The following is a 22,612-nucleotide window of genomic DNA, read 5'->3' as shown; positions in this document are numbered from 1 at the left end:
CTTTTAATTACTGTGTTAATAACTGTATATTTCATTAGATGGTTGATAAAAAAAAACCGCTCATATATGTTTGAAACCGCAATAAAGATACTAAAAGAACGACGTATCTGAGTATTTTTATCTTTTACACTAGAACTTAGAATTCTGGGTAATCCAGAGTGTTATACTTCATATGGGCCCACCCATATAATGTTGCTTACGGGCCTATTGTTGTGTCGTTACGCCACTGCCCAAAACGTTATCTTTTTATTTAAAAAAAATGTAATTATTATTTAAAAAATAAACGGTCCAGTCCAGCAAATGTAGCTGATGCAGGGAGGAGAATGACGCACAGCAGGCGGAGAGGATCAGCACCGCTGGCTGTGAGCGAAGCAGCCTGCAAAAATAAATAAATAAAATGCAGCGACTGAACACATTGACCGGAGTGATGTCTGTGCAGCTGAACGGGGAAATAAGTAAGATGAGAAGCGCTGCCGTTTAGCCACCGCCGCTCATTCCTGCAGAGGCTGACAGGGTTGCGCATCGGGATATGGACTCAGGGAATGCGGCCACCGGGGATGATGGGAGCCCTACAGGCGCAGGGGCCGCCGGATCCAGCCTGCAGCTTGACTTCGGGGACACCGGTAGGTACTGCAGCCTATGGGTTCCGAAAAATCCAAACCTCACAGCAGGTTTTGGTATATGTAATGTTGGGTTTTGACAGTTTATAAATAGGCTATAGGTGAACACAACGTTTTGAATGTTGAATTCACTGCAGCAGTAATTATAGTGGCTGTGAAAGCTGCATGTTTGGGGATGTTTACGCACAGCCTTTTTGGATGAGCAAAGATAGCTTTATGAGGATGGAGCTGCTTTGCTGTCAACTGTGCACACACTATGCAAGATAAATGGAAATATGACTGCATATGTATTATTTTAATTCTTATAATCTCTGAAATATGTCAATCTGAAGGATAGCACATTTTAAAACAAATCACACTTTAATCATCATTTGATTTGCTGCAAATAAGTGCATGGCTGTGCATTGTTGTTTATTTAGTAAAGCAGATTATAAACACCTGCAGAGGGCTCTTGTGAAAATCAACATCTATGGTTATGTTCAGTGATGCATAAATGTCATAGCTACAGACGGCCATTTCCACAGCTGATAAGAGGCATATTTAATCCTCTTTACTATGACACATACTCAGGCCCTCAGGACACATTTCAAAAGTCCCAAAGTGTGGTATTATAGTGTTATCCTTGGGCTGCCGCTAGTTTATTTTTTGTTTTTGTGCATACATTTTGAAACTGAGTGTTCCACTAGTGGGTCATCATGTTCAACATAAACATGACAGTGATCACTGCATGTTTGCTACCTGCTGCTCAGTGACATTTATTCTGCTCTGACCCTAATCCCACAGAGATTGTTTGTGTTCCTGCGCTACACCCATTGTCCCAGCATTAATCTACAGGTTACAGGTGTTGGCACTCTGATGAATAAAAAAAAAAGTAAAAGGCTTTTTTAGGTAAAGCTGCTTAAAGTGGGCCACTAAAGCAAAGCAAATTAATCCAATAAACACAAATCACCTAATTTTATACCAAATAACCATACTCACATATTTACTTATGCATTTTTATCTTGCCTTTTTAAGTTAAAGTTCTAATTGTTCTTACAAAACCAATATATTACAGTAGAATTTTTTTAAAACTTATTTTGATCAAAATACTTTGGTCATTTTAACAGCTGTTATAACTTGTACTACTTCCCCACACTCCCTACTACACTGTCTCTTTCTGCACTTCGCTCAATGTCTGAACTCTATGTCACCCTGTCACCCCTGACCTACTATGGCTAGACGCCAGTCTGCTAAGTAGCTTATTGTTAGCTTTGATGTGAACTACATTGAGGAATCCATATATAAAGTCCATCGATCCATCTTCTCCCAGTTATTCTGTTAGGGTCAGGTTGGGCTGGTGCTGATCTCTGGCAGTCTGCGGGCGAGAGAAGGCGTACACCCTGGACAGGTCACTAGTCTGTCACAGGACAACACAGAGACAGACAAAGACATGGAACCATGCAGACACACACAAACACACACACACGGGCAATTTAGAGAAGCCATTTAACCTAACAGTCATTTTTTTTGGACTGGAGGATCCGAAGCTGGAGTACCCAGAAAGAATCCATGCATTTACAGAGAGGACATGCAAACTCCTTGCAGAAAGACCCAGGGCTGGGTATCGAATCCAGAACATTCTTGCTGCAAGGCAACAGTGCTACAAACTGTAGTACCATGCAGCCGGGTACATATGAATTAATTTGGGACAAAAATGTGTACCAGATGATTTTGAAAGACATATCTCTTGGATCAACACTAGATTTGGTAAATATACCCAAAATTGTAGGCTTCCCTGAAATTGTTGGCACACTATCTGTGAAAGCTATAGAAAATACAACTATAATTTACGCAACAAATTCAAATTCAGTCTTAAACTTGAGGTCAACATAATTTCAAAGCCAGCACCCAACCAACAAGGAGTTATTCCCTGAAGGACCAAGAAACAGAAGATTAAATGTGATAGACCAGCGCCAAGTAGTGTATTATTGTAAGCCTAAAGGATCATTTAGTTTTAACAAAAAAAGCGAAAACTGTGGGCTGAATTTTTGGTTTGCCGCCTTCAGTTAATACTTCACACAGCTCTGTTTTATAGAGTGATTGCCTCAAAATGGTTGTACAAAAAAAAAAAAAAAAAAGAGGTTAAGCGTTCCATCAGTTATGCCAAGGCGTATTTCATGAGTTTATTTTCTATAATCATTCTGTTGAAGCAGGACTGAAATGCAATGTCTGACTTTCATTTGTCTATTTTCATATGACATTTATTTATTATTACTTTTGTGAGATTCAAGTAAATTCTGTGACATTGTGGTTTTTTCTTGTGTTAAATGAGGGGCATCAACAATTTTGTCCACGTTTGTTTGTTGAATAGTGCTTACATCTAGCTTGCATGCCAAAATCTGCTTGCTAGCTGCAAATCTCTTCTCTTTTGTGTGGTGTCAAACCCACTGTAAACCTACTCAACCGCAACAAGAGGACTGGAATAGAATAAAAAACAATGTGATGTTTACATTGTTAAATGTGACCTGAATACCTCAGTGATTTATGTGTTGTTGTTTTTTTTTGTAACTGTAGGTATATTGTTAATGCAATTAATTAGTCTGCCTTGGTTTGCATTTTAGAATATTTTAACATTATATTCAATTTAAAATCTGGTTGTAGGTAGAATATTGTCCTGTTAGAACCTCCAACCCTTCTTGAAGCTACCAACAGGTTTCTCTTAGGATTTCCCTGTTTGATTTCCTGACCAGTTCCCTGCTGAGGAAAACATTTCCACATCATGATGCTCCAATCACTATGTTTAAATCTGGGCATGGTGTGTTCAGGGTGATTTCTTTGTATAGTCTCAGTTGACCAAATCTTTGTGTTGCAGCGGTTTGCTGAGTCCCTAACATAACTTGTGGAAACTTTACATGAGACATTTCATGGTCTGTCAATGATTTATTGCTTTTGCCATATTTCATCCATGGTCTGATTTGTGGACTTCATGAATTCTAATTGTCCTTTTAACAAAAAGGAAATCTTGGCTGCTTATCTGATTAATGCTGAAAGCTATTATGCTGGTAAAGATTCACAGTCATCCAGATCATAGTCATTCCAAAAAAAGAAAATGAAAACAATCCACTGGACTTTGGATGGGAAGCGAAACGTCTTCAAACTTGGAAAAAAAAAAGTGGATTGTTTTTAATGCTCTTGTTTAGATGGAACACTTTTTCTTTTTTTTTTAGATAATAAAGTTTACTCAACGAGATGCCCAAAGCTTGGGATATGGATTCGGACCTACAGCTGTATAAACACGTTGTATCTTAATTGAATTTATTTAATGCAAACATTTAATTTGTTTAATGACTGTGTTTGTTTCCACTAACCCAAACAAAAAAAAACAAAAAGAAATCAATATAAATTATTTTACATTGCCCTGCTTTAGTGAGGGCTCTATCTTCTGCAGTCTCTGCTGTGTTAACTTTTTGAGGCTTCAATATGTATTAGCCCTGCTCATTAGCAGAACTCATCTTCCTCCTGATTACATATAGCAAACTACAAATTAGCATAAAGGCTATACTCCAAGTAGTCAGAACCATAGCGTGATGTCTATTTCTGATAAACTTCCTCTTCCTGTCTAACAGCCCAACGCATACACAGACAGCATGGGTCTCCCGTGTCTGGTGGAAAGATTCTTTTTAATCCTTAGGAGTGATTGGTTGCTGATGTGATCTGCAGTTCCCAGCCAATGGTAGCTCTCAGATTAGGGAGGAAGTCAATCCAATAGAGTTTTTACCTTGCCTGTACAAATCTACAAATCTCACTGATCCAGATATAGAAAGCAGAAGACCTCAAGGCTGTGAGAGATTTTGCTTCTGGCTCCTTTTGCTCTAGTTTTTTATTTGTTTTCATTTTTATCAGTTTTGCTGGATCATCAAACCTAAACAAAACCTTAACCTGTTGTTGTTGAACTCTTCTTCTGGTGAGTTAAAACACCAATTATTCCGTAGCAAGGGTAACGTAACATTGTTAAATGACCCTTTTGGAGTTAAGGTATTATTTAGAGCGGCTGCTATATGCAACTGCTGGTAAATATCGCTTTTAGGAAATTATAACCTATGGTGGTAAAATTACAGCCACTTGGAAAGCCTGTTGCCCTTCTTTGTGCTTGTACTTTGGTGACATTCATCAACACCACAAGCTTGAATTTAGAGCCGCCATAACACATTAAATAACAAATAACATTAAATAATGCATTGATTTAGACACTTCTTGATCCTCCTCTCCTCTGTGTCTACAGATTCAACCCAGAAAGCTCAAATAACGGAGGTGAGAGGCTACTTCACGCGATACACCTGTCCTTCTCATCTGTCCTTTGGGTTTATTCTACCTACTGTTTTGAGTTGTTTCACAATTCAGCTCAACTTTATGGGGCGTTAGACGTTGTCTTTGTCACAGTTACAATGGCTTTCCCTTGTTTGTTTCTGGTTTCAGATGCCATCCCTGTTTGGTACGGAACCAGCTCGCGAGAAGAAGATTGGCCATAGGAGAGTAGATGCCCATGGAGAGACAACATACAAAAAAGTGAGCTTTTGCTTTATTTAAAATTCTCTTTCCATTCATATTTGTTTTCTGAAATGTGTGAGATTCTCTCCACCTTCAGACCACCTCATCTGCCTTGAGAGGGGCAATCCAGCTGGGGATCGGATACACAGTTGGCAACCTCAGCTCCAAGCCTGAGAGAGATGTCCTCATGCAGGATTTCTATGTGGTGGAGAGCATCTTCTTCCCAAGGTGTGTGTGTGTGTGCTGGGGTGTTGCATAAAATTATATTTGTTGTAACTTTCAAACCATATTAAATATTATATCAGATCTAGTATAATATAAGTCCTAAATGTCTCTTTTAGTGAAGGTAGCAACCTCACTCCGGCTCATCACTACCCGGACTTCAGGTTTAAAACTTACGCCCCCGTGGCTTTCCGCTACTTCAGGGAGCTGTTTGGGATCCGACCAGACGACTACCTGGTAAGGTCTATAACACAGATTATAATCCAAGCAAGTATAAAACACAGATTATGTTATATATTTCCTTACAAGCATTTATATATCTGTGTGTCCTTTTAAAGTGACATGCAACAGTCTTACACTGTGTTTACCGGTAATTTGGATTTTATGTGAAGGGTAAGTTTAATTTATCTGTTCTTTTTTGTTTTTTGCAAAAACATCAACTATTTAAGGTGTTGTACGAATTTTATACAGCCTAAATATAAGTAAAACATATCTTGCTAAAGTACTATTATATATCTAGTTTATCTAAATTGTTTAATTGGCCCAATTTAGTCTTAGTATAAATCCAGCAGTTCTGTGAAAGCCTCAAAGGTTTGTTTGGGAACATTAATTGAATCAAAAATCCTAAAAACCAGTGAGGGAAAGCTTTTAGCACCTTACAGGGCACTGTTTAACCAATCATCTGAAAATAAATATAGTGTGACGCAACAGTATACCTACTGATACATGGCTATCCACCTAAAGTGAAAGGTTGCTAAAAAAGAGCATTAACTAGAGAAGCAGTTATAATGTCAGAGTTAACAGGTGGGAGGATGTTGGCAGGACAAATATTTATTATGAACTCATAACTGGCCTTTATTAAACAGTGTCAGGAAAAAAGATTCATAAAAAGAAATTCTATAACAGGTGAATCTTCACGTCTTGCATGGTGCTTTGTCCTCTTCAAGTCACGTAGACACAATGAACATATGAAAGAAGGTAGATTAACTGGGCCTTGATGCAACACTTATTAGAGTTCACAGGAAGAGATATGCAGCAAAATACAGATGAAGCTCAAAAGAAAACTGGTGAATGGCTGTAAAAGGCTTGAGGATGAAAAAAGGGTTATTTTTCCAGTACAATAGCAGACAATGTATGTGTAGAGTCAAAAGGACAAGGCAAAGGTCCAACTCTTACTTATCTTTAAGAATGATCCAATCAAACACTAGACCTAAATCAGATAGATATTGTTTGCTGAGGGTAATATGAGTGAAATGGGTGAAAAAAACTGAGCAACATAAATTGAAGTAAATTTATTCCAATATTTTGTAGTGAAGTATCAACAGGCACTGTGTTCTTATATTTCTGGATGGTGGTTAATGTTAAACCAGATAAAATCCGCCAAAATGCTCTTTATTTGCACAAAAATACTTAGCTGCAAACGATTATAAGGTAAAAACCTTACTGTATTACACTGAGTGCAGTTTTAGTCTATACTATATTATACAGTAAATAGCTTTGTAGTATCATTTGTAACTATGTGATAGACCTTTTTCGACGTACACGGTGCTTCCTGAGGCAACTGGGAGGTTAAAATCTAAGAAACTGATGACCTTTAAGAGTCCATAGGTGCATGCAAACATTTCCTCATGAAAATCTTCATAGCAGTGTTCTTGCACAAGCCTTTGGGGATCATGGATATCATGGTGAACCGTGGCCATATACATAGTGACAGCCGTACGTTGAAGCATCCGGCCTTGCTAAGGGGATTAACAGAGAAAAGCCTTCCTTTGAGACAGTGGATTCTCCACAACTGACATTTTTGTTTATCTTCTTGCTGTTGCTCTGCCTGTTGAGCAGGAGTTTAATATTTTCTAGTAACTCACAATGAGTACATTTTGCAAACTACATATATCTCAACCTTTGTTTGTTCTTAGCTTAAGTCTCAATGTCCTTTCCAATTAATTCATTTATGGTAAGATTGTTAGAGTAAGCATTGATACTGTATTGCATTTGTTTGTTCGAGGTGTCTGTACTAATGTTACCTTGCATTTTCCACACCAGAACTGGTTTTGATGTGTTGTTCTGCAGCACACAAGTTAGTCACATTTTAATGACTTGACCCAGACTGCATTGCTTGAGATAAACATAGAGGAAAATACTTAATAGACACAAAGGAGGCTGTTGGAACACTAGATATACTGTCCATGGACTGAGAAAACCCGGTCAGGAAAGAAACAGACTGACCAAATGCCTTGTAGTTCAACAGCTTTGTGGTCAGAGGAGACAATTTTGGAAAACACACAATGGCTCCTCCATTTTGGAGAACTAGTACATTGCATAAAGCCTGTTTAATAATTAATGAGGAAGACTTTCTATAGATTCTTTTTTGCTTCTTAAAGCACAAGTTGATGGGCTATATTTGGAAATAGATTGGTTTTTCACTCACAGCAACTTAAAACACATTAAAACTCCATTAGAATTAGAAAATACTGGCCAACAAGACTTCAAGTACAATGAAAATATGTGCACAATGCCTAAAAATCGAGTGCTGGCCATGAGAACAACCAATTTGAACAAATCATATCGTTTTGTCTATAAAGATAAGTTAGGTTTCTTTGCAACAGGAGTTTGTAGATCGTTAAGAATATCTGTGGTTAAGGTGCAACTTCTTAATAGCTTTTTAATAATAGGTTATTAGGAAAGTAAGTGTTAATGTTTTATGTGTGTTTATGATAACATTTAAGGTATTTTTGAATTTGATTGAATGTAAGTGTATATTTTGACCATTGTGTAGATAATTAAAGATAACATAAAGCAAATTTATAAATGGAACAATAAAAACCCACTGAACATGTGCTTTGTTTTATTGTTCCTTCGTTAAATATTTATGTGATACCATGGCTTAAAAATCAGCTGTTTTCTCTATTTATTTAAAACAAAAGCTCCTGACTTTGTAGCGCTATTTTGATTCTTTTGAATAGTAATACAGAAAAGTTACATTGATTGTTACCCCAAAACAAACTGTAGTTGATGTCATTAAATTGAAAATGATAATTTATTCATTTTAAGCAGATAAAACAGTGGTCTTGTGTTTATACTGTATTTTCCCATGATGTAAACCTAAGCGACAGACTTGATAGATCAAATTCTAATCCGTTTTTCCTTTCTCTCTCTCTCTGTCTAGTATTCGCTGTGTAATGAGCCACTGATTGAGCTGAGTAATCCGGGAGCGAGCGGCTCCATATTCTATGTGACCAGTGATGACGAGTTTATCATCAAAACTGTCCTGCACAAGGAAGCTGAATTTCTGCAGAAATTACTCCCTGGATATTATATGGTAAGAAAATAGTAGTTCTCTTGAAACATTTTCTGAATGGGATTCTGAAATTTATCTTTAGATTCAGTGCCATAAACAATCATTTGACCCCTTACATATTTATTTTCTTTCCACTTCTTTGTCCCAATTACATGTTCTATATTATCAAAGCAATTTAAATCAGACAGACATATCAGTAGGAAAAGGTTTTCCAAGCCACCTGCACATTGGTAAAAATGACCCCTCTCGATTGATTTATAAATGAAATAATGAACTACTGTATATCTTCTGCAGGCCGTAATGCTAACCTGCCTGACTGGTAGGAAAAAAGATGAAATAGAGTCTGCTTGACAACATGAAGTAGGTTAAAAATTAACATACCAGAACTCTACCAATAGTTACATTATTACTCATCCAGGAAGTCATAGAAGAAACCACAACAACATGTGAAGCAACTTCTAAAAGATCCAAAAGAGTTTTTGAAAAAAGTCTCTTTAGACTGATGAAACAAAAGGGGAACTTAGGGTCAAACATAGTAGTAGTAGTTTGAAGGTCGAGGCCTACTTTGCTGCTTCAGAACATATGAATTCATCTCTTTGAAGAGAAGTGGGATCCTATCTAATCATAATCTTAATTTTAACCAAGAATTGCAATAGCCAAGTCTAAATGACTAAAAAACGTAAATAAAGGTTTTGGAGAGTCCTAGTCAAAGTCTGACCTTTAAAACTGTAAAATGTTCTTATATAAGCTACGTATTTGGGCTAAAATAACTCAGATCCAGCAGAATTAAAATACAATTGCGACAAAATTCCTTCAATATAACTCACTGCCAGTTATCACAAAAGCATGAAAGCAGTCGATGCCAAAGGTGACAGAACCAATTTCACATAGAGCTCTGTGGGTGTAGCTTTTTCTCCCTTGATTAATTTGTTTATCACCATTTATAAAGTGCAGTTTGAGTTAATTGCGAATATGTTTGTCTGATATTTCAGTTTGTTTATTGATCCATAAAAATAGAGTGGGATGAAATATTTGCTTATTAAACTAAGCAGATATTTTTTCATGTCACTCGAAATGTAGCATTTATAATTTCTACAGTAGCTGCCCATAGACCATGGGCTGTTTGTGTACAATCCTCATACTTAAGTGGAGAATCTTCTAGTCCAGTTGATCCTCTTTATCCACCCCCGGTGCTGGCTCTCAGTCAGGTGTGACATCAGTAGGTGACTTTGTGATAGGTTAAAGCTCACATACATGCTCAGTTCTCAGGAGATAAGCATGCACTCAGGCCTGTGCTGTGGTCTGATGGAGTCACACTCTTTGGCAGGTGCAAACGCCAGCGGGACAAAAGCCAATTACCACTAATATGCTCTGTTTCCTTTTTCTGTCTATTTTTTTTAACCCTTCTTCCAGAACTTGAACCAGAACCCTCGCACATTGCTGCCCAAGTTCTTTGGCCTCTACTGCATCCAGTGTGGAGGCAAGAACATTCGAATAATTGTGATGAACAATATATTGCCACGCTCGGTTTGCATGCACCTCAAGTTTGACCTAAAGGGCTCGACGTACAAGAGGCAAGCATCCAAGAAGGAAAGAGAAAAGTCCAAACCCACATTTAAAGATCTGGATTTTTTGTGTGACATTCCTGAGGGCCTCACGCTGGATCAGGAAACGTACAACGCTTTGGTCAAAACTTTGCAAAGAGACTGCCTGGTGAGAAAGAAAGCAAAGGGAGGGAGGGTACATAATAAATACTGTAAAGGAGAAGAAAATACAGAATGACTAATACAGAAACTTACATTTAACCTCTTGCAAAACATTTAATTTATGTTGTAAGAAAACATGTCTGATCACACCTTATTTTACTGTAGGTTCTGGAGAGCTTTAAAATTATGGATTACAGTTTGCTGCTTGGCATCCATAACAAAAGCCTAGCAGAGAAACAAAATCAGTCCCAGGGATCACCAGCAGGAGGCGGTGATGAGAAGAAGCCCTCAGGACAGAGGGCTCTGTATTCCACTGCTATAGAGTCCATACAAGGAGGGACCACATGCAGGGAAACCCTGGAACATGATGACACGTAAGCTCCTATTTCATAACATTCATAGTAATATTCTTACTGTATTTAAACCTGGTGGCAATTTGTTTTTCCTGTCTAGTATGGGAGGTATTCCAGCTATGGGAAGTAAGGGAGAGCGCCTCCTTCTGTTCATTGGGATTATTGACATTCTGCAGTCCTACAGGTATGGAAACCAGCACATCTGTTGTATTTTAATCACATAAAGAGTTGACTAGAATCATATTTTGCACCGTTTTTCTTTCTTCTTTAGAATAGAGACAAAACATACTAGTTTAAAAGTGCAAGTTTAAATAAGTTAATTAGTTGTGTCTAAAGTCAGTTTTCAAGTGACAGTGGCTTTTGTGTTTTACTTTATTCATTTCACACTAAATCCAATTAACGCCTTATTAGGCTTCTGAACATAATAATAATAATAATAAGAAGAAGAATAAAAGATAGTGGTAATTAAAGAATGATTTTTTGACATCCTGATTTCCCCTTAAACTGTCACTGAATCTTCATACTGGGGTGCAGTATGCAGTTTGAGTTTAAGGTCTCTTTCATTATATTTTCATTTATGGTTAGAAAATATATATAACCACAGTGGGTTTAACCAGAGAAATACATCTGAATGTCAATAAATAAATAAACATTTGATATAATAAATAAACATTTGATATATGAGTGAATAAGGTAGAAAAAAAGAAACTACCCAAAATGCTCATGATTGTTTCTAATACTCTTAAGCTAAATCCAGTGCAACCAGGTGCCTTTAAAAGTCACCTCTGCATGGCATCTAATCCCATCTAATCTCAGAATAAATCCAGTTGTTCTATAAAGGCTTTATGGATAAGACCATTTATGAACAAAGAATTTGCAAATTAAAAAGCACAACAAAGAGGTCAGGATAAAGTTGTGGGAAAGCTTAAAGGAGGACTTGAAACTAAATCCTCATTTCGTCTATCTTGCTGTCAACATAATCAAAAAACAGAGAGAGTCTGGCTCAACAAACCAGGAAAGTTAGCCAGCTAAATCGACAGGCCACAAGATCAGAACCTGAGCGTGAGAGACCCTTAGAAAATTTTTTTTTGTATAGCTATCAGATCTCTACTTGGTAAATCTCTGTTTTATTTATGTAACAAAGATTAATGAAAGAAAGGAATATAAATAATTTAGTAGTCCACCACAAGTCAGGAGGAGGAAAACCTTTGGAAATGGATGCGTTCAGATGGAATTGAAATTTAGGCTTAAACAAAGAGCCAGGGTTGCAAGGTACATTAAGGTGTTAGAATGTCCTCCTTAAAAAAAGACCTAAATACCATTAAAAATGTGCTTAAAGACTTTAAATTGTATGTTAATATATGCTCTGTACCAAATCTGACCCAACATGAGCTCTATTGCAAAGAGGAAATGGGCAAAACTGTGATGTCCTAGAAGTTGGTGTAGACATAACCCAAAAGACTGGAAGATGTAACTGCAGCAACAGAAGGTTCTTTAGAGTTCTGACTAATAGAACTCTATCAGAATACAAATGGCTGATAGATTTTTAGCACTTCTATTTGTAAAAAAAAAAAAAAAAAGAATTTAATGTTGTAAAACTTCTTTTAACAATAAAGTATCTGGATGCAACATGTCACTGTGTTTTTTATCATTTGATTTGAATATTACTTTAATAAATACTGCAAGGAAATGGAAGGGAATAAATAATAACCCATTCTTTAACTAGTTTAAAATGAGCATCAATGCTTCTGTGTAAGTCTATAATTAAATGTAATTGTCTTTTCTGACAGATTGATTAAAAAACTGGAACACTCTTGGAAGTCTCTGATCCACGATGGAGTAAGTTGCTTTCATGTGGCTGCTTTAATTCACCGATCAACATGAAGCTATATATTTGTACAAACTAATTAACTGTGTTCTTTCCATTGTCATTGTTTTTGGGAAGCTGTAATTAACTATAAACACTGGTTGTCTTTTACAAACAGGACACAGTATCCGTCCACAGGCCTAGCTTTTATGCAGAGAGGTTCTTTAAGTTCTGTAGCACAGTTGTCTTCAGGAAAAGCTGCTGTGAGTTCCATAATTCAGATTATTTCTCCTTCATTTTTTTTATTACTGATATAAGTATTTAATATTCCAGCAATGTTTCGAGGTAAATTACGTCCTTCTTTTCCAGCATTACGACCATCTCCATCTAAGAGAGGCCGAGGGGCTCTCTCCTCATCCAAGTACAGTGCTGGAGCTGGACAGCGTCCCTCACTCACTGAAGAAAGGCAGGAGAACCTGGAGAACTTGGAGAACCTGAGAGGAATCCGCAGCTTCTCTATAGTAGAGGAGAACGGTATGTTATCCTACAGACTCATCCAATTCTGAATAGGAGCTTTGATGTAAATTGCAGTAAAGCAGCAATACTTAAATGTTACCCATAACTTTTGTTTTTCACTCTAATTTGATTACCTGAACACATCTATTTCTCGCCTTTGAATACTTTTAACCCCAAAGGTTTACTGTTGAGTATTCAGCTGAAATAACTTTTTAACATATCTGTGATGTAGAAATAACCGAAAAGGCTAACCAAAATGCCTGATTCATTTCAAAATCAGTGTTAACTGGCATAGCTGTCTTCTTCTTCTCTGACTCACGCTGATACACTAAGATGAAAGGAAATTGCTTAAGATGTTCAGGAAAAGCACATTTTAAGCATATAAAACATGGAACACCAGTATTGCTGTCCAGAGAGCTATACTCCAAAATCATCATCTTAAGGCTTAGCAATTGACGAGCTAAATTTATGCAGAAATCTTACAGTGTACGGTCAGATGAGGTTAAGGTTTATGTGTTTGCCTACAGTGACCAAACGTATGTTGGGATGAGTCCATGTAACAAACGTTGCACCACTAAAAGAGAAGTGGTGCAACGTGGGGGCACGGTGGGGGCAGAATCATGATCGGTGCCTCTTTTATCTACTGCTCTATTGGAGAACTTCCTCCAGATTTCTTTTTTTTTTTTTATTATTTCATCTCATATCAACAACTAGATGCTTGCAACACAAGTGATTGTTCAAACTGGAAAATTATCCTCAACAAACATTGAAACTACATTGAGATTTAATAAAGCTGGTTTACTTTATGCTTCCAGTCAGAACTGTATATAAAACGTGTGTACAGTTTTACTGTTGGAACCAAAAGGTGTAGAAATATATGATTTTAATATTGTAAATTTGCTGCATTTAGGCAAAGAGCCACCCTGCACCCCCCCATCATTGGAAGATGCAACGACTGCATCTATTGCAACCACTCTGTCATCTGACAACTCTTTACCAACCACCCCGTTCGACACTCCAGAGCATCCGCGCTTCAGAAGGCCAATGCATTCACCCAACATAGTCAGGTCAGAAATATTTGGTTTACATGTCATTAGTTGCATCATGTGAGACCAATTCATTGTTAATGTGCAATCTTACCGTGTGTTCCCTTTTGTCCTAAAAAGATCCCAAAAAGAGCCACTTGCTGCCCACAGTGAACGTCAGGACACCATAACTGTGGAGGTGGAGCTCAGGTATGTGCATAACCAAAAAAATCACAGTAAAATGTCCCAATTTTTTGTTTGCAGTATTTGATTTGTTTGTGTGTTCTCATACAGCAAGATCCCACAGAGCACGGAGCTCACACAGAGGACAGGAATCACGTCTTCCAGCCAACAATCACTCAGCCATCAGACCTGCACAGTTTCTTCATCCACCCCCAGTTCTACTTGTTCGTCCTCTGCATATTCCTCCGCCACCCTTCCTCCGTCCTTTGCGTCATCCTCCTCCTCTGCTCAATGTGTTGCCCAGTCATCTGCTACACTTTCTTCATCCATCCGTCCGTCTACCAAACCACTCACCTCTTCGTTAGCAGCTCAGTCTTTAACTCTTTCCTCCACAACCTCTGATTCAGCTGCACAATCTCTTCAGCATGCTGGGTTGTCTTCGAATTCCTCCAGCCACACTCCTGCCTCAGCTTTCACTCCCATTCACCCCGCATCTGCTAGCCCCTCTCAGCATCTTCCATCAACACCTCCCTCCTCTGTCCCCTCAACCCCCCAGTTGCCTCAGGAAGCACCGTCGAAAAAGGAACCTTCGGTGTCCAGCAGCCACAGTTCGCTGGATGCGGAGGTGCAGGTTTCTGACATTTACTTTGTAAGTTTCTATCCCAGTTCTTTCTGTTTTTTAAACAATTCAGGAAGTAAAATGAACCAAAATCAAATGAGAGGTCATGATCACATATTGTTCTAAATCAGTCGAGGCCAGGTAGGGAAGATAACTTGGTTTATGTATGATCTACTGGATCTTTTGCAGTGCTCCAGTCAGGATAGCGTGGTAGAGTTATGATGGTGAGAAGTTCTCTGTCTGCACGCACTATGGGAGCTGTCCTTTCTGCTTTTAACTTTTATTTTCAAATAAAAGCATTTGCCTGCTTCTAACTTAAGAATAAGCTGCTCAGCATGAAAGTCTTTCCATCAATCTGCATTTATTCCTTCAGTCATTTTCACTGTCTTGTCTCGGTCTGAGTTATTTTATACTCCTCCTCTTTTTTTCTGTGTAACCGTCTAACCATTTCATATACCTCATTTGTTCATCTGTGTGTCCAACCATCAGTATGCAGACGGAAGATACTGGGTGTACTCTCCAGTTCTCGGTCGTCGTAAGCTTAACTCTAGTTCAAGTTACAACGTAAGTCGCAAGCTAGGTAGCTATAGCAGCCCTAAAGAGGGGAAGATATAGCATTGCTGCTCCCCATTTGAGAGGGATCGTTTTCATATTCATTGTTATGATTCTGCAGGAAATGTGGCAGAAACAAATTTTTTTGTCATGCATTATTTGCTGCTGATGGCTGCAGAAAAATGCATCTATCAGCCTTTCAATTTCCACCATCAGCAGTAAAGAATGGATGATGCATAATGTAAAATATATCCACAGTAGGTGTAGTTGGTTAATATCACCATAAATCGACTTATAGACACCCCTTAATGCATTGGCTTTGTAACTTAGAAGCTGGGATCTTTCCTTTTCTTTTGGTTTTAACTCTAATTAATAAAGTTGCACTGTGTACATATTAAAGTCAATAAAATGATTAGGGTTATAAAATGGTGAAAAGCTGTTAAAAAAAATTTTCAGGATTTTTTAAGGCCTTTTATAGACAGTTAACCTCCAGTAGATAATTATTTCGATGTCTTCATTTTTACACATTCTTTGGTCATTGGTGCTCAGACCAACCAGCAATCCAAATCAAAAGTGTTCCTCATCTAAAACTTTCTTTAAAAAAACTCAAAAAATCTCAAAACCAACAGACATTTATGGCAATATGAATTTATGAACCTTTTTAACATCTTTATCTTTGCTGTTTAAACAAAATGTAATCATTATTTAAATCGCAAATTAAGGTTGAATGTGATGTAGGCTACAACTAGTGATATTATGAGAAAAAATAATATAGAGCATTTCTCATAAGAGTAAATGCTAAATATAAAAGTGAAGCAATGTAAAAAAAAAAAAACATCTGATAACAATTTAACATAAGAATATTTTCATAGATTTTGACACTTTTAAAATAGACTTATTTTGATTAGAAATGCTTCACATCCTCTTTCCTGGTATGCAGATGTGTATCATACAGAGACATCACTGGGGCTACACTATTTTATACTTCCATTTCCTGTGTGAATAATCTTTGGCATCTGCCCGAAAGTTCTACCTAATGAAAATTGAAGATAAACTATATTTCAAAGTTGATTATGTAACATTTGCCTAATCCATATTCACTTTTTTATGCGAGTTATTTTTGAATTCTGCTTTAGTCATTTCCCCTGTTAGAATAGCCTCCAGCTTCAGCTTCTGGGGCCAGTTCATTTTGTTTCTCCTGGAAAAAGACTATTTTACTTTTAGCAGAGGATGCCTTAAAAAAATCCTGAGCCATTCCTTAAACTTTTAAAATATACTAAACTACTTTAAGAGGACAAATCTACTTGGATTTCAAATTAACATGAAGTGGAATAACTATTTTGGACCTAGCTTACACACAAGCACAGTGCAGCTTTATTGGATTATATGTATACAATGTGTTTTTTTCTCATACCTTTCCCTAAAACTCACCTTTTCTTTTTTCTTGTTTTTCTGCCTCCTGCTGGATATTTTTATAACCACAGACTCAGGAGGACCAGAGCTGTGTTTTCTCACCTTTTCACTGCAGCTCAGAGTCCAGAAGAGGCTCAGATGTGGATAGTGAAACAGTAAGTCAACAGTCCATTCATGATTCCCAGTAATCTCTAAAAATACCAGAGGAAATGATTTATGTATTCCCTTTCTCTCTCCTCTATCTGATATTAATCATCTCTATTCCTCCTTCAGTAATTTCAGTCGAAGACACTAACGGTGGGCGGAGCCAGAGGCTTTCTCCACACACACAAAAGCTGGGAGGATTTAATGATAAAGGCAGCGGGACGCTGATGATTTACTGCTGGCTGCTGAAGCTGCATGTAGGAGTCTGCTTTGCTTACAGTAAATCTTATCATCAGACATTCAGCTGAAAGAGTGCAGCTTTGCATTATGCATTAAAAAAACTATGTACAGGGAGATTTACTGCTAAAATGGTGGAAGACTATATTATAGCCTCACAGGACAATTTGTCCAAAAACAAAGAGGGGAAATATAAATCCTGAGGTATAATCAGCTTAGTGGCACTGTGAACGATTTTGGTGTTTGTGTTAAAACTCTGTCTTGTAATATGATGTATGATGAGATATAATATGATAATCATGCTCAAGAATCAAACTGATTTTACTCCAGTAACATAAACAAAGTGTCGTAGATTTGAATTGAAACCAAATCTTTCTCAAAAGACCAGAAATCTGTGCATGCAGATTGTTTGCAGGGAGAGCAGCCTAAGCAAGGTAGTTCAAACATTCCTTTCTCTAACTCTGCCTATGCAATATGTGTTATCGATTCCTCCTATTGACTCACTTGTAATTAGCCCGGACTTCTTTGTGCATCTGCTTTTCACTAGAAGGGAGTCTTCTCTGTTTAATTTGATTTTAGCACTTTAACTGTGTATATGGTTGATTTAAAAAAACAAAACAAAGAAAACTCAGAAATAGTGTATAGCCTTTGCATACACAGCAGTCTTACTCTTCCAGTGATGAGTAGTAAAAAAAAAGACCTGAAAGCAAAAGGTTTTGCTTAAAATGCCTTATCAATTAACTCATTAGGGCTTTTTTTCAGATGAAGTCATGGAAAATTATGACAGAAGAATTTAAATATGGAAAAAATATATATTAATGTAAGTAAAAAAACAAATATTACTAGCAGGGTTGAGATAAGATAGAGAAAAAAATGAAATATTGAGTCAAAAATATCTTTTGTAAGTCATCTGTTTTTTATGTGCTGCAGTACATGCATGTAGGTGTGTACATGCTACTTGTGTTGTGTCTGCATGTGTTTGCATGTCTACAATGTATGACTGGGAGACGCATATGTTATATTTTTCTGTGTTGAAATTGTCAAAAGGTATTTGTAAGAAGTCATTAAACGCAGCAGCATCTCATCAGATTAGAAAATCAGCAGGAAGTCAAGATATTTCAGAAAACAATTCAAAAAGTGAACAGATTGAGTGCAATCAAATGATTCATTTTGAATGTTTAGATTTGTTAACTTTAATAAATATATAACCCAATAAGATTTATTGTTTCAGTTTTAGAACCCATCATTTAGAACCCATAAAAAAATATCTGCATTGAAAAACAGTTATGAAAATGCTGCTCACACAGCTGACCAGCTTTAACGTAAACCACATTCGTTCATTGCTAAAGAATATTATTCTATGTTTTTAGCGCAATTCTTCCAATAAAGATGCGTGTGGCTCTTGGTTCAGAAGCATCCAAGTTCGACTCGCTGTCAAACTTTCTTTCCTCTTGTTCAAGACGCTTTATTTTCCAAAAAGCAAACAGAATTTCTTACCACAGTATGACAGGCAGATCATATCGGCTCATTTTGTTCCTTTTTATGCCACTCCAAAAAAAATTTATAGCGGTTAAAAACTGTATGGCTGCGTGCCTGAATCCAAGAGCTCACCTGGCCCCAATAGCTAACTTCTATATATTCCAGGTGCTGCAGTCATCTGTCTATAATGAAGCAGCGGAGGCAAGAAACAGCGTAAATTATGCACAGAAGCAAAAAAACAACTAAAGAGATTAATTATTTCATAATTAAGTCGGCTCATACTCCAAAACAAAATATTTCATGTTCATATATGTCATATTAAATCAGATAAAAATAGTAAACTAGAAATAATAAATATTTAATCAGAAATCAAGCATTTGGCTCCAACAATGTTAATTGAAGATTAAGTGGAAGGAAAAACATAAGAAAAGAGAATTTCGTCTTTCCGTAGTTGTAGTCTATCCCGCAATCCTTGCAGGATTACTGGAGGGTTGGTCTTTCTAAAGAGGGCATTAAGTAAAAGGTGGGATCCAACCCACAAGTTCTTGGATTGACTGGTGAACTTTCTCCTTGATAGGTCATCAGTTCAGCCAATAACACACCAGATGAATAACCATACATTTGAATACCTAATGGCATTTTACAGACTGCTTACTTTCATTACCATTGAAGACTTAATAGAAATACATTGCATCAAATTGTATGTTTAAAATGTGTTTTACTTATTGAATTGAACTACTGCCATTGAATATTTTAAATTCCAATTCACTGAGATTCCTTTGCATATTAATTACCTGTTTTCATCCTCTGACTGTATGAAAAACAGTACTGCTGAGTCAGTGTTTAATGAAGTACGATACATTATAATGTTTGCAGAACTGAAAGATTTCCAGTTTTCTGGACACTTAACATTGCAATACATCCTCTTTGAACCTTTTAAAACATCAAGAGGAGAATTAGTCCCTGCCAGAGTTGCTTTTGTACTGTATTGTTTGAGACAGCTCATGTAAACTCGCCTGTTTGTGGGCGACAGTGTTTGTAGATTATCACTGTGAGAAAAAGAAATAAAATACTGTTGTGTAAATATTGCTGGTTAGTTTCTAATACGTTAAACCATCTGTCATGTTCTTCTCTTTTAGTCCACCAGATGGCACTGCAGTGCCTAAAAAGAAACAGATCTCAGAGTTGCTGCATCTTGATTGTTATACATCAACACACTGCTTTGTTATCTAAAATTGACCTCTCTTTGTTACATTGAGAATCACATCTCACTGTCTTGTGCTCTAAATTAAAAGACATCAGCGGGGCCTGTTTCTCTTTGTGATCCCGATGGACTGTAAAAATGAGGCCAATATTTAAAGCCATGTTCCACCGCCCTCCTTATAACTGACAGGTTAATGCACATAAACATAATGATATGAAATCTTTATTGCTTCAGTGAGTATGGCTTGTTTGCTTTATGGACAAAGGCTGTAATGCCTACTAATAAGATGACAGATGGTAAAAAAGATTCAATCATCCTTTCACACCAGCCAACTTATTTATGTTTTACCTGCAGTACATTGCTGGCTTTGTACATCTTTTCACATTTTTTTCACGTGGCCACCATCTTCAACGGAAATTCTTTAGATATCTAAAAAGTTTGTCAATCTTTCTGAGACACTTTTATAAATCCAGTTTTCAATTCCACTTAGAACTTTTTGTTTATATCAGCTTTGAACATTTGGACAGTTTTTTCCAATTTCCATGAACTTAAACTCTGTCAAATAGTGAAAAATCTATCTTCAAATTCCTACCAACATTTTTAATTAGATTTAGATCTATGCCATTTAGCTATACGTCTAGGGAAAAGTAAAGTAAACCTTCACCACAGCTTTACTGCCTTATGCAGATTTTCCTCCTGCTGCCCCTGCTGTAGAGAAGCACATCCACTGCATGATGCAGCTACCTTAGTCTCTCACTGAGGGCACTGTTTGTTCAGGGTGTTTTTTTTTTTAACCACACATTCCATTTCGCATTCAGGACAATGTCTCATCATCTGACCTTCCTTCATACGTTTTCTGCCTTCCCCTTATGGCAAACTGTTGAGGGAAATTATTTAGTTTTCTTTCAGCAATTTAAAGGGTCTAACCACTTCTACTTAATTCTACTGAGTGCATAAAAAATAAATGTTCTCTCAAGAAATTTCTCGCACTAAGTTTTTGATTCCTGCTACTCCTTCGGATTTACCCTGGGTCACCCAACTGAAACCCTGAATATCTATTTTGCCCAGTATGTAAGGTTTGGGTGAATGTCTGTGTTTTGGTGGGTCGGCAGTTGTTCCAACATTTTTTTATTTTTAGCTGCTGGATTGAACATTCTCTGTCAGGTATCCAAAGTATTGGACGCTAATATGTAACCTAACTGTACTCTAAATTCCTCCAAGACCTGTTTGCTGTATTCCCCGGTCTTCAAAATGCTGTTTGTTAACTAAGGTTTATTAAGCAAAGCTTTGCAGCTGCTGCAGAACAGCTAGGTTAATACTGAGGTTACATTACTCACAGGTGGTTTCTATTTGCCAAGTAGTCAAATTTAAGAGAGAATTGTTGAAATTGATTTATTTTAAGAGTAAAAAGGGGTATGTGTGACACCGAAGAATTTACAGTAGCCTAGCTGTAGCCTCTCTTCCATTTTGTTTTCATTCATCTTCTTTGTGTCACATTTGACCAACTGATGCTAAATGTTACTGAGAACTGTGTTTTTAATGCAAAACATAAATAGATAAATGACAATAAAAATAATAATAATAATGTGGTGTTTTAATACTTTTGTAAGAAACTTCATATTCCAGTAATTTGCAAACCTATATAAAAATGTGCCAGACTTGGACATTTAAAACAAAATCAGTGTTACAGAAAACATCAATTTAATAGTTATGATTAGCAGCCTTTTATTATTGCCTGTTTTAAGGTAATGTTAATGGTTATGTTATATGTGGTATTTTCTCACACCCTGTATTTTTTTTGCTGTGCTATTTTAGTCCATTTAAAACAGCTTTATGTTTTAAAGGCCCATTTTGGGATGGGCATTGCAAAGTGCTTATTGTTATAAATGTTCAGGTGTTCAGCTTTTGTTTCCCCATAGAAAATAGAAAATAAAGAACAAACGTCCGACTGTGTGTACTTGATGTGTAAGCTGGAGTTGTGAATGTCAGTCATGGTGACAAGTCAGCCCTGTCTGGCCATGATGGAATGTGTGATGGACAAGGATCAGCAACCACCTGCGCAACTGGTCTGGAAGGAAATCGTCCTTCTACACACACCCAGACCCATACAAGCACTTAATCCTTTTTTCCTCTCTGCCTGTTCAATCACCTCTCAGATACCTGTCAGCAGGGGTTCCAGTAAAACGTCTAAAAACTGAGCAGTGAGATGAAACCATAAATTAGGCTACCTTAAATTTAATAAGAAGGTCATTTCTGTTTTCCTGAAAGGTTCCTCAGTTGTTGTTGTTGTTTTAAATGAAACAATCATCTGTTTGCACAACTCAAAATGGTACCGTTAAAAAACTATAATAAACTATAATAAAAGCTGTTTTAATTAGCAAAAGTCACACAAAGACATTGTCCCAAAGCCAGACCAACTAAAACACAGGAAGGAATATTTTGCTTATGAAATTATTCCTTATGAGGACAGTTTGGGATTGGTTTAAAGACATGTTGGGTGTAAAAAGTTATTATCAGGTAATATTTTACCTCCAGTATTAACTGTTTTGGTGTCTTCAAATATAGCTTAGAGATGGACAGAAAGCAAAGTTGGCTCTGACCACCTTTCAGGAAGAGAAATCTCAGATATGGCTCAGTAGTTTATGCAGAGGCCATTTTATGACAAGTACAAATATAAAACCATTGGTAACCATCAGCACTTTGTAAT

At 37.0% G+C, this 22,612-nt stretch overlaps 1 protein-coding gene across 2 annotated transcripts; it reads left to right on the top strand.

Annotated features, from left to right (window-relative positions):
* Positions 1-161: 161 nt before the first annotated feature.
* On the top strand, positions 162-21,317 carry LOC107091854 (phosphatidylinositol 4-phosphate 5-kinase type-1 alpha-like). Of its 2 annotated transcripts, XR_001481548.1 has the most exons (18): positions 162-623; positions 4,882-4,910; positions 5,076-5,165; positions 5,245-5,375; positions 5,489-5,606; positions 8,536-8,688; positions 10,081-10,380; positions 10,539-10,747; positions 10,827-10,910; positions 12,517-12,565; positions 12,712-12,796; positions 12,903-13,067; positions 13,960-14,116; positions 14,216-14,284; positions 14,369-14,906; positions 15,066-15,100; positions 16,913-16,996; positions 17,115-21,317. XR_001481548.1 is itself a non-coding variant. In XM_015386028.1 (17 exons), the coding sequence occupies exons 1-17, from the start codon at positions 530-532 to the stop codon at positions 17,115-17,117; spliced, it is 2,358 nt and encodes a 785-aa protein (XP_015241514.1). In that variant the 5' UTR covers positions 162-529; the 3' UTR covers positions 17,118-21,316. The 2 variants fall into 2 exon arrangements, 1 of the variants encoding a protein (XP_015241514.1); XM_015386028.1 differs by lacking the exon at positions 15,066-15,100 and having other exon boundaries at positions 17,115-21,316.
* Positions 21,318-22,612: the final 1,295 nt, after the last annotated feature.

The sequence above is a fragment of the Cyprinodon variegatus genome, unplaced genomic scaffold (genome assembly GCF_000732505.1).
Source record: "Cyprinodon variegatus isolate N-32 unplaced genomic scaffold, C_variegatus-1.0 Scaffold355, whole genome shotgun sequence".
NCBI lineage: Eukaryota > Metazoa > Chordata > Actinopteri > Cyprinodontiformes > Cyprinodontidae > Cyprinodon > Cyprinodon variegatus.
Note: the sequence above shows the minus strand (reverse complement) of the source record. Positions and strands in the feature narration are given on the sequence as shown.